This window comes from Pimephales promelas, chromosome 4, assembly GCF_988280905.1.
Source record: "Pimephales promelas chromosome 4, fPimPro1.hap1.1, whole genome shotgun sequence".
NCBI classification, from domain to species: Eukaryota; Metazoa; Chordata; class Actinopteri; order Cypriniformes; family Leuciscidae; genus Pimephales; species Pimephales promelas.
Genome location: NC_142772.1, coordinates 38963417 through 38976699, shown reverse-complemented (window position 1 = coordinate 38976699; position 13283 = coordinate 38963417). Strand labels below are relative to the sequence as shown.

At 38.1% G+C, this 13283-nt stretch overlaps 1 protein-coding gene across 22 annotated transcripts in view; it reads right to left on the bottom strand.

Moving 5' to 3' along the window:
- Window positions 1–10741, bottom strand: part of camk2b1 (calcium/calmodulin dependent protein kinase II beta 1) — a 72607-nt gene extending 61866 nt beyond the window's left edge. For 14 of the 22 annotated variants that reach the window (XM_039658202.2, XM_089130490.1, XM_039658190.2 and 11 more), the window contains exons 1-2: window positions 10458–10737; window positions 7023–7117 (exon numbers count right to left, since the gene is read on the bottom strand). In XM_039658202.2, the coding sequence (XP_039514136.1) occupies window positions 7023–7117; window positions 10458–10519 (157 nt within the window). In that variant the 5' untranslated portion in view covers window positions 10520–10737. Of the gene's footprint in view, window positions 1–7022; window positions 7118–10457 lie in introns of all 22 variants that reach the window. The other 8 variants (XM_039658186.2, XM_039658194.2, XM_039658198.2 and 5 more) reach the window with 3 other exon arrangements.
- Between the last annotated feature and the right edge of the window lie 2542 nt (window positions 10742–13283).

Below are 13283 nucleotides of genomic sequence, written 5' to 3'. Positions count from 1 at the left end.
TTGGAGTGATAACAAGATTTCGAAAGGAACCAGTGGTGATCATGGCCGATGTTGAATCAATGTTTCATCAAGTAAGAGTGCCAGCTGATGATGTTGATTTGTTGAGGTTTCTTTGGTGGCCAGATGGGGACTTAAGTCAAGATCCAGTTGACTTTAGGATGCGAGTACACCTCTTCGGAGCAACATCGTCTCCTAGCTGCGCAAACTTTGCGCTTAGGAAATGTGCACAAGATAATAAAAGGCAGTTTAACAGTGAAACAGTGGATACAATCTTACATTCCTTTTATGTTGATGATTGTTTGGTCTCCGTCAGTTCCGTTGAACAAGCGATAACTTTACATCAGGAGCTTGTATCCATATGTGCCAAGGGTGGATTTAAGCTCGTAAAATGGATGAGCAACAGGCGTCAAGTGCTAGACGAAATACCGGAGGATCAAAGAGCAAAGACAGTGAAAGACTTGAGTATGGATCGGGACACTCCATCAGTTGAGAGAGTGTTGGGAGTGCAGTGGTGCATTCAGTCTGACGTTTTTAAATTCAAGATTGTAGTAAAAGACAGACCTCTAACCAGAAGAGGAATCCTTTCCATGATTGGTTCCATCTACGATCCGTTGGGAATTGTGAGTCCTGTTGTGTTGTCTGCAAAAAAGATCTTGCAAGATATCTGTAAAGGAGATTCAGGTTGGGATGATGTCTTGCCTGAATTGGTTGTAAAAAAATGGACCACATGGCTGCAAGAACTTCACCATCTGGAAAGTTTTGTGCTTCCCAGATGTTTAAAACCTCCAAACTTTGGTGACATCACGAATGCACAGTTGCATCATTTTTCTGATGCGAGCCAGGATGGATATGGAACGGTGACATACTTGCTTTTACAAAACAAGCATTCTCAAGTACACTGTGCTTTTATCATGGGAAAATCAAGAGTAGCACCAATTAAGTCTGTTACCATCCCTCGTATGGAGCTCATTGCTGCTACCATGGCAAGCCGCATGGATGTGTTATGGAAGAAAGAACTGCATCTGCAGCTTCAAGATTCTGTCTTTTGGACGGACAGTGCATCTGTTCTCAAATACATCAAGAACGAGACCTCACGATTTCGAATATTTGTAGCCAATCGAGTGACTGAAATTCTCAAGGCCTCTCAAGCTTCACAATGGAGATATGTAGAAACAGCAAGCAACCCAGCAGATGTTGCTTCCAGAGGATCAACTGTCAATGTGTTTCTCAAGAACAAGACATGGATCTCTGGTCCTGCCTTTCTTTGTCTTCATGAAAGTAAGTGGCCTGCTAATCTCAAAGAACTTGAGAAGCTTGAAGTGGATGATCCTGAGGTCAAGGCAAGTGTTGAGGTTAACTCTGTACAGCTTAAAGAAGAGGATGATGTGCTTTCACGTTTTATCCATCACTTTTCTTCTTGGTTCCGTTTAAAGAAAGCATTCGCTTGGATTATGAGGTTTAAGAAGCTGCTCTTGTCTTTTAGTGAGAAGAGAAAACAACTGAGACTTGATTTTTCTTGTTCTGATTCAAATGAACAACTAATCTCTGTGGAAAGAGAAATGGAGATTTTCAAAGGTCAATTTGAACGATCTCACCTTTCAACAGAAGAACTTGAGACCGCAGAATTAGAGATTATTAGACTCTCACAAGAAAAGACATTTCCTGATGAGCTTGCTAGTCTAAAAAGAGGTGAAAGAGTAAAGAAAAGTAGTTGCATTCATGGACTTTGCCCTGTTCTTGATGATGTCTTGAGGGTTGGTGGACGATTAAGTAGGGCATCAATGCCTGAACAATCCAAACATCCAGTCATTTTAGCCAAGAATTCTCACATCTCTGATATCCTCCTGCGACACATCCATCAGGAGGTAGGACATGCTGGTCGTAATCATATGTTGTCTAAATTACGACAAAAGTATTGGATTACTGGTGTAAGTACAGCAATAAGAAGAGTATTGTCTAAATGTGTCATCTGTCGAAGACTGAATTCACTTCCAGGATGCCAAAAGATGGCAGATTTGCCATCAGAAAGAGTTACTCCGAATGAACCTCCATTTACCCGTGTTGGGGTAGATTATTTTGGACCTTTTGAGGTAAAGAGTAGAAGAAGCGTTGTGAAAAGGTATGGAGTAATCTTCACCTGTTTGGCCATACGAGCCATACATATTGAAGTGGCACCTTCATTGGACACTGATTCTTTCATCAACGCACTGCGACGTTTCATTGCTAGACGTGGACAAGTCCAGGAACTTCGATCGGATAATGGAAAGAACTTTGTTGGAGCAGAACGTGAGTTAAGAGTCTCCATAAAGGAATGGAATCAGTGTAAGATCAATGATGTCCTTCTTCAGAAAGGAATTAAATGGACGTTTAACCCCCCAACTGGATCACATTATGGAGGGGCATGGGAGAGGTTAATTAGATCTGTACGTAAAGTTCTGAATTCTACGTTAAAAGTGCAGAATCTGGATGAGGAAGGCCTACACACCGTTCTTTGTGAAGTGGAAGCAATTATTAATGGTCGTCCAATAACCTTAGCATCCACAGACTCCAGTGACTTGGAAGCATTAACACCAAATCACCTGTTGCTTTTGAGGACTTCACCATCTTTACCACCCGGAGAATTCAAAAAGGATGATGTTTATGCTCGTAAACGATGGAAACAAGTCCAGTACATGTCAGATTTGTTCTGGAAGAGATGGGTTCAGGAGTATTTACCGCAGCTTCAGGAACGTCAGAAATGGTCAAGAGTCAAACGCAATTTTAAATCAGGAGACATCGTGCTTATAGTGGATAACACAGCACCTCGAAACTCTTGGCTTCTGGGACGCATAATTCAAACTTTTCCAGACAGAAAAGGATTTGTGCGTCATGTGCAAATTAAGACTAAAAGCAGCTGTCTGGACAGGCCGATAACCAAGGTCTGTCTTTTACAAGAAGCAGAAGATGGATAACTTCACTTGTTGCCTGACTTTATGAACATTATGACTACGAACACTTTTTTGATTATTTTTTTTTCAGGATTTTTTCCTTTTTTGTGAGAAGAAATGGACACCAGCCTTTATGATGTTGCTAATGCATTGGTGATTTGAAAAATTCATGTTTCTAGTGAAATTGTAATAATTATTTGATAATAATTAGGGGCTGGAATGTTGTGGACATGAAAGAGTTAATGGTTTTTTGTTTTGTTTTTATTGTCACCTGATCCTGGTGGCGGGTCACGTGATTACATGTGAATGTGAATATTAGTCACCTGTTCACTGATTATGTCAGGTGAGAGGGGGTGAGCAGGGGCAATGTATTCTATGTTGACCAGCAAACTTTGAGCAGTAAACTTTGACCAGCAAACTTTGAGCAGCAAACCTTGTACAATCAATATACATCAGCCAGCAATAAAGAATTGCTAGTAAAAAATCATTTGCCTCATCGATATGTGTTTCTGTGTCAGTCAGTTGCAAACAGTCCCTGTCTCAGTCTCTCAGCGGTAACATCATTGGATTCAAGCCGCTACAATGATTTAGACGATTACGGCCATCTGCATTTGTATGGATATAGCTGTGATACTTAGTTTAAAGGGAAAAAACGCTACTATTGTGCCTAACTTAAAGACGATTGTACAGTGCAAAGTGTGCAAAATTTACAAGCAAAACGACATGCTAAAAATACAAAAACTACTTGTGGAAAAGTCAAGATAAACGAATAGGCTCATCGCTGTAATAAGTATATATAATAATAAGTTCATCGCTGGACGACTAGACCATTATTAACATATAACGCGATGGGTCTTACTTCAATTCACATCTCATGAACATATTTGTGCATTTTGCAAGGGTCATGACCATCTCTATGGATCAGATGAGAGTCTCGTGCTCCAGGCATGTAACTACTCCCTCTCTTATGCACGCGCACACACACATACACACACAGCTGCCAAGTGCCAAAGGTGCCTTCACTGTCAGCCCTCTCTTTATGTCTTTCTTTCTCTCCAAGTCATTCATGATGATTCCTTCACTCTCTCTCCCACTCATTCTCTTTCTGTATATCTAGGTCACATTTCCTCTCTCATGCCCATCCTCCTTCTAACCCCTTGACGGATCATATTGTTTCTCTCTCCTCAGAGTAACTCTCAGCCTAAAGACAGTCACTCCTCATCTACATGACCCACCGCAGCACCTTCTTTTGTCATCCTTCACTTGCTTTTTGTGACAATATGCTACAATAACACAAATCTACAATAAAAGGGCTAGGTTGACCTGTCGGGAATGTCAATATTGAAAATAAGAAAAAATAAGAAGAAAAGCACACCAAATCAATATATTGGAATAGAGTTAAAACAGTGATTTTAAATTATAATAATATTTCACAATTTTATGTTTTTACCTGTATTTTTACTGGACTGTACCAAATTAATTCAATAGGTGACACTTTAATATTTTTAAAACTTACCAACCCCAAACTTTTTTAAAGTTAGTGTATATAAAAACACACACACAAATAATTAGGTTTGTTGTTTATTATTTTTATGATTTGGTGATAAAATATGACCTGGTTTTATGATGTTATTAAAGTGTTATCATTAAGAAAGATAACAATCCAAAGCCATATTGACAAAGATGTCTTTCCTTCAAAAAAATTAATTAATTCTACATTCCCAACCTTGATTTGATTTCCTCTAAGCACACAATTAGACAGCAGTGCGTTTCTCCACACGAGCTGTATTTAGAAGGTTATTGGGCCTATTTTTAAATGGTTTTCAGCGTCTGTGGAATCAAATACATGTCAAGTGCTTGTTCTCCACATTACACATTCTCGCCACAATGACCACACAGCCAATGGAGGACACGATGAGGATGACACTTTGGCAAAGCAACTGCTGGCTTCAAGTTTCAGAAGGGAGGACAGAAGGGTGTAAAAAGATTCATACCCCTCAGTCAACAGTGGGATGTCGTAAAAACTGAAAATCTGTCATTTCACTGGTATAGTTTCTCTCTCATTGACATGGGGTTTGAATATACCTTTGGCAATGACAGTAAGTTTTCAGCATGCTGTGGAATTTTAAATGTCCGTTGAACGTACTAGGATTGTATTTCTGAGCGTTTACAATTTGGTACTGACAAGGTTTTTTGGACGTGGTACCATGATATCTTTCGAAATATGCGCTATGTCAATACTGCAGTACATTAAAAATGTTAATTATTCAGTACAATATATCATATCAAAGTACCTCAAAGTACATCACTACATATGGTCAAAGTCCCTTTAAGATGTTTAAGTGTTATTCTATAGTCTTTAATAGGGTGCTGCCACAAGTTGGCATTAAAATTGGAAATACATCATCTATTATCTAAAATTATCATATTACCTCAATTATCATATTATGAACAATTCATCCATTCAAGCACATTTTAATATTCCACGTTTTTTGTTGACCTCGTACTTTTTTAATCGAAATGGATAGAAACTGATGGAGAAAAGTCCCTGTCCTAAAAACATGTATTTTTCAATAATCTGTTTCTCTTGGATGTTTGTCACAATGACATTATGCAGCTTCCACTATATTGTGACTTTAAATTACTATGTTGTATATGTTCACACTTAGGGCTGCAAAAAACTTTCTATGGAAATTAACGGGAATATATGGAAATAAATGGGAATCAACTGGAAATTTGAAAAATCGGAGGTTAGCCATATTCCCATATTTCATTGGGAATTGCTTATTCAATATTCATACTTTTTGGTCAATGACAGTATCGGACTCACGAACAAATGAACGTTTTTTTTTTTTAAATATTAATAATATATTAATTTGCATGCATATCAACTTACAACCAAACAAAATGTTTATATATATTAGGGGTGTAACGGTACACAAAAATCACGGTTCGGTACGTGCCTCGGTTTTAAAGTCACGGTTCGGTACGTTTTCGATACAGCAAAAAGAAAGAAATGCCAGAGAAATTTCCTATTTGTTTAAAGAAAAAATATTTTTAAATAAGTGTGAGTTTTCCTAGATCTTGAAACTTTCAGGTTTATAAATGGGGGTCATCTTTGAAGGATGAACAAATAATGTTTTGGTCATCACATTAAAAATAACATTTAAATATATGTTTATTTATATAATATTTGAATTTTGAAGTGCTGCAAAAAGATGTGTGAAGTACTTGAAAGCATTTCACCATTCCAGCCAAACTGGTTCCAGTTAGTGTTAGTATAGTAAATCCATGGTGAATGTTGCTGGTCTGTGGACGAAAGTATTACTAGTTCATTCACGGCACAATGTTTCTCCTGGTTTCCATGACAGCGCTGAGATCTACGGTTAATAACGGAGAAATGTGAATGCTTCTCACTAGATCTCGCAGCGATGTTATTACCTCAGTGGCGAATTCAAATGTTTTCTTTACCGGATCTCTTAGCGCGGTGTGGTAACAGTGTTGCTTGATCGAGATCGGCTCGCGCTGCACAGATGTTGCTGGTCCGAACTGATAAACGATCCATGAAGCACATAACGAGTAGCGCAGTTTCGTTCTGCTTTCATTACGCTTGCCATTGATGTTGCGCAACGTTGTGTTGGCCGCGTCAGCACGAATTTTGCCGGCAGGAAAAATGGTCCAAGCAACCGTTCGGTTTGTATGCGTACCGAACCGGAAGCCTCGAACCGAAACGGTTCAATACGAATACATGTACCGTTACACCCCTAATATATATATATATATATATATACATACACATTTTGTTTGGTCGTAAGTAGACATGCACGCAAATTAATATATATATATATATATATATATATATATATATATATTTGTATCTGATACAGTTAAATTTCCAATCTTAAATGTCCAAATACTTCCTGTAAATTCCCATTAAGTTTCCAACTTGGAATATTTCCAAAATTCCCCAGCTTATCTTCCCATGGAAAATTACAAAATAAATATTTTGCCCGTTTGCAACCCTATTCACACTTAGTTGTAAAATTGTTCCTAGAATTAAAACCCATCTGTTGCATTCACCCATCATTGACTCACCTCTCGCGGACAGTTTTTTGGTGTTGATGATTTTGGCGGCATATTCTTGGCCTGTGCTCAACTTCACACATCGTCGCACCACTGAAAAAGCTCCCCTGGAGGGAAAAAAAAATTATTGAGAATATAAGTATAAGGTTCTGACAGTACAATAGCAGAACTGCCATAATAATGCTACGTCTTGACAGTGAATTTACTGCTGTATAAAAATTAAAAGGCAAAACATCAAAAAGACTGCCTTAAACCCTGGCAGCTTGTTTGGGGTTTGTTTTTACTCTTTCAGGAGGGAAAAAAACAGAAGCAAAGAGAGTGAAATTATGGCCCTCCTTGTTAGACACAGCAGTTTACTTCTTTATCGTAAATGTCCTTACATCACGCTGTCGAACTCTTTTGCAGCAGTGGCTGTTCGACTGTGAAGACTGACGTCACTAAAACGAGAACTAATTCTGGAAGCCTGTATTAATAAAATATACTCGACTGGGTTTGTGTTGCATGAATAAAATATAGTACAGTAGGTTTGTCTTGATAAGTTCAAACAACTTGCTGAGTCAGAAAATCATAATCATAATGAAGTCTGGGCCTTAAAAAACGTCTACATTTACGCAATAACGCAAACACTGTGGTATAGCAGGTTTGCATGTCAGCACACTCAACATATGTTATTATGGCAAAGTTTATCATACATGGGTTGATTTTAACATTTTCAGTCAGTAATAAAAATAATAATTTTACAAATTAAAAATAAATAAATAAATGAATAATAATTAAAAATATTAACAAAACTTATGTTTTGCTGTAAACGTTAAAAAATCTAGTATTTAAGAAAAACAGTAATAGTAACTAACAGTAAATAACTAATTAACAATTAATATTTCTTTTCAAATGTTATATCATCAATGAATTTAACATGCCAGAGTTATCATTATCAATGAAACCTGTTTTTGTCAGGACAGTTCAAGACCTTAGTGATTTATAAGGGCTGGATGTGTGTTTGTGTGTGTGGGGCTTTGGGTCAATGTGACACAAAGACTCTAGTTCCACCTCCACCTCTCTCTACATTACTGGGATGACTGGAGGTACTGGGTAAAAAAAGAGAGACAAACACACAGGTCACAAGTGATTGTGTACTGCAATGGGCTGCCACGTTCAACAATCTGCATATTTGCGCTGGTTTGAGCACAAAATTGACATTTGTTTTCTGCTAAACCTCAGGCCCGAGGGGTGACAAGACCCCCATCAAATGCTCCTGCCCCTTCAGATCTGCGAAAGCATCACTATGTCTCGTCTCATTATCGTTGCTGTTCATTTTCTCTTCCTGCCTCCCCATTCATTGTTCATGCAATACTGATTCCCAGAGGGGATTTACATTACCTCTAAATTCAATCCCATATCGGAAACTGTGAAATTCAAAAGTCGACTAATGGGTAGTTTAAACTAAAGAGATGGTCAAACCTGGGCTGCTATGCTCTTACACACACACAAAGCACCCATGCACTGTCCAAACTCAGATTAAAGCAACTATTTCTGCACATAAACAATGTGCGTGTGTCTGCTAAACCAGCCTTGCGAAGAATGACTTTTCTGAATAAATGTTATACGCAGTAATAATAAATAATAATATGCTGATTTGAGAGAGATCATCATAGTAGAGATGGAAAGTCATTTTCCTTTTATTAAGCCTGATAGAATCGTTATTTTAAAACGGTTCTTTGAAATTCCAGAGTGGATTAATTTATTACATGTGCAAAAAGATTTCAACAAAGCCATATCTTACCACATATTGATCTTTATTATATTCTTCTATTTGAATGTTTTATTAATAACAGTATAACATTAATCAATTTAGGTATTAGTTTGATGCAGGCCATGAACATTGACCTCATAAAATAGTATATTTTAGCACATAAAAGTTATTTTTTTTAATATATATTTTGAATTTGAGGTATACAATCTTTAAATTCGAATTTAAAGGGATAATTTAGTCGCTATATGATTAACAGATTTTATTTAGGCTTATTATTCACATATAAACATTGATCAGAATAAAAACAGAAGCTCAACCAAACATGCTTGACACAAGAATAAACTTAAAGCTGCAAGCCACAGTTTTCCCTCTTTGTCGCCATCTCTGTTCGAAATCTGCAATTGCAGTCATTCATGGAATTATCAACTTTACGTGAGCTGTACTTCGACACTGCACAGCACGGATGAACACAACGTTTTACTGCAATGTGTCAGACATTGCAGTAAATCGCGCTGATTAAAACAATCGCTTATCAAATCATGCAAAACCGAACAAATTATACTTTGTTCTCAAATTGTTCATGTTAACAATGTCAGCATTGCGTGACTACATGTAATGTCTTCCAATAGGATACCTTGTTTTCGCATGGGTCCGGTTGCAGTCTCTTTTTTTCAGTAGCCACTTCGAAATCCGAACAAAGTCTTTTGCATTTTACAGCGGGTGAATCTCTAGTTGTCACTGGTGATTGTCGTTTTAACCTTTCTGGATCCGCAATCAAATTAATAACTTTAGTCAAATGCTGTGAGAAAAGGCTATAATCTCCACCTCCAGCACCCTTTCACTCAATATCGTCTACCAACCTTTATGTTTACAGATGTGTGTGTACAGATGTGACGTAATGATATAGCCTACTAGCCGAGACTCCTTCTTTATGTGTATGTGACGTAATGACGCAAAAACTACGGACTGTCGCTTTAATTTTTCTTTAATTTGTTCTCGCATGTCAAGCGAACAGCTTCAGTTTACTATAACTGATGTGTGCGATTATATGTGAATAAAAGCCTAAATTCAGCCTGTTCATCATATAAAGCGATCGTATCTCTATGCATTTTATGACTAAACCACTCAATTTTCACTTTTAGGTGAGCTATCCCTTTAATTGCACATCTTGGCAAAAAAAGCTTGAATAAAATGCCATTTCGAATCTGTTACTGCATGTATTATGACTTGACTGTATGTCATTAGTAATACTGTGTTACTAATGACATACAGTCAAGTCGCAAACATATTTCCAGAACGTTTTAATTGTTGATATTTTTGCCATCCGGTTACTGATGTGCTGATGGGAAAAAAAAAACTTCAATCAGTTCAGATAAAGCATCATGTTATTAAAGTAACTTATGTCAAATACAACCCAGTTTTACTTTTACATTTGAACATGAAAAATCAGCTTGCACTGCACTAACTTAATCAACATTTCTAAGGGTCTGAGTGATGGTCAGGTCAACGGATCTCTTGGCAGGACTTGCTTGTATCTAACATTATCTCCTCCCTCTGTGACAGCACGTTTATCGGGGCACCACCACGCCTCGAGTCTGCTGTCGGTTTGATCTCCCAACCCCAAAAATATCACCATGCAATGTTCGTGCAGGACAGTTCCACACATGCACAATCGTTAACCGCGTGATACTCACTTGCCCAGCTCCTCGTACAGCTGATATTCATCCGTGAAGCGCGTACATGTAGTCGTGGCCATGTCTTCCCGTCACGGACTCGGACACGCTTTAAAAATTAAAAATGTCCTAGATTCGGCGAGCTAGAGCGTCCGGGATATTCACCTCGATATTGCGCTCAAAAAAAGCCTGATATGTCTTGAAATGACAGGTTAATGGTATGTTGGGTAGCGTGTATGCTGACAGCGGGCGTCCTCACCCCCGCGCTTTGCTCCAATCGCCTGCCTTCAAAATAGACTGCGAGAACGCGCTGACAGCTGACTCACTCTCGCCACCTGTCGGCGGACAGCAGAACTGGCGTGCGTGGGCGCGCTGCTGGTTTACTGTTATCGTAACTCCAAATAGGGGCAAACCATGAGGGGGGCTATTTGTATTTCTATGAGCTCTTACGTAATCGTGAAAGTGTCCTGTAAAGAAAAAGAAACACTGACTCAAAAAAGGCACCGAAGATAGACGAAAATAAAATATTAAATACATACAAACAAATGTAGGCATATTTAGCGTTTCGAAATTCGTATATAAACACTGAATTGTATTTTATTTACTCTGTAGTAGCCTAATTTGTGAAACACTTTGAGCTTCATTGTGTAAGTCACTTTACAAATAAAATGTAATATTATTATTAATCTTATGTGCATGACAGATCGGATTAAATGCTGTCTTTTGCATGCACAAGGATACTTGAATAAATGCTTTTTCCACAGGTTATTATTTTGAATGGGTGTTGACTGACATGCTTTTTGTTGGCTTCCTCTGACCTTTCAGATGTAGGCCTAAATGCAGTACACAAAGTCATCATCTTGTGCCTTCAATTCTACTCCTTCTGTTAGGAAACTGTTATTATTAAAATGGCCAAATGCATTAAAATTTTGTTTTGGCTAATGGTTCCATCATGCTTACCCATTACACATGCTCATTTGGATGTGTGTGTATGTATTTTCAACCATTAGATAAAGAACATGGACACCCACTCGGATATTTCATATTCAGCTTAATGTCAACATCATTAAACCCAATTATACTAATTAGATTTGGTATCTGACTCATTATGAGTGTTTCTAGCTCTTTTTCAGCTCTCTGTGGGGGAGGAGCAGATATTCACAAGAACATACATTGGAAAGAAGATCAATGCTAAAGAGATTCAGCTGAGCCTGAGAATGATTCCGGGCCAAGCACAAATTTACACTAATTTATTCATTTTTGGAGAGAAAAGTATTTTCTTCAAACAAAACAAATAAATTATTAAAACTGTAGAAAATGCTAAAAAATACTGGAAAAAATACTGAGCATGTGTTCTACGACATCTCCGCATTAATATTATCCAAATAATATTACAGTCAGCTATTTTCATAATCTTTACTGTTAACAGAGTTTTGATTATAATTTATTTTTCAGTATTGTTGATCTGGGATATTCGTAGCTAAACATGCCAGCCAAACGTCGTAAAGATGTGGATCAGATTCAGGCCGTGTCCACCTCGGACTCTGCTACAGAATATGCGCTCAATCAAATCGGATATAGGGGAGATAACAGACTCCTAGATTGAAAACCTTGCTGTCTCTATACGAGGAGAGATAACGGCATTACAACATGAGGCAAGTTCAGCGATTTCGGCTGTTCTGCGAAATCAAAGTGGATGAGCATGATTCTAAACATGCAAGCTTGGAAACTAAAGCTTCCACTTCTTCGGATACAGTAACCAAGCTTGAACAAGAAGTGGGACACTTAAAGCAGGTGGTGATCGTGCCGTTGAGCCCTCAAAACCTACATTACAAGCAGAAATCGATGCCATAGACCTTAATCGTAAAAAAGGACCTGCTCTTATCCATAAGGTCTTGAAGGAAACACAAAACATCAGGAACTGTGCACTGATATGATGTGAGACCATGCCCAACACACCACCCTTCGAACACTTGTCACTTACAGCCATACAAGGGCCAGGCATTCTGTGTAGTAGCAACCACACATGGGGGAAGCCCTAGTGCGCTTAGGTTCGTCCTCTTACGGGCCAGGCCCAGAGACCCACCCTGTCCAGATGTGGGTGATAAATCTCCCTGTTCGCTTGTGACGTGCCACGGCTAGCCATATAACAGAGGGATCACCTCTGTCAATCATAGTGCTTTGGGCCACCTGTGTGCTATCAGAATGAGAGAGAGGCTCTGATCACTCGCCCTGGCCAGTGTGGGAATTATCAGGCACAGGGGAGGAAAAGCATATCAGTACGTTGAGTCATGGGTGGGCCAGTGCATCTATCCCGGGGGGCGCGCCCCCCAAGAAGTTACTCCTGTTGTTCTGGAAGAAAAAGGTTATAATCAAGTTATGGCTTGGAGAGATGTCTTTTACTTTACATTTGGAACAAAATAGATACTGTTTGAAGGGAAAATTTGAGCAGTTTGACAAAATCTGGCATCTTGATGGAAACCATGTGGATTAACGCATCATTTTGTTAATGTAACATTTTAACATTTCTTCATCATGCCTTTTCAAGTCAATGTAAACAGGACGGGTATAGGATGGTTTGTTTATGTTTTTAATTATTGGAAAGAGGCATCTGTATGATTGTAAATGTATCTTTTTTTATTGTCCTCCAATAAAACTTACTTGACCAAAAAAAAAAAAAAAAAAAAAAAACAACTGTAATGTTAGGATCACATGCTGGTGGCCCATAGAAAAATATCAGTGACAAAATCAAAAATTAAATATTCAGCTGCAACAAAAACAAAATTCAATGAATATATTATTGCTTAAAATATTAATATGTACATTCTAACTCACCGCCAGTTGGTA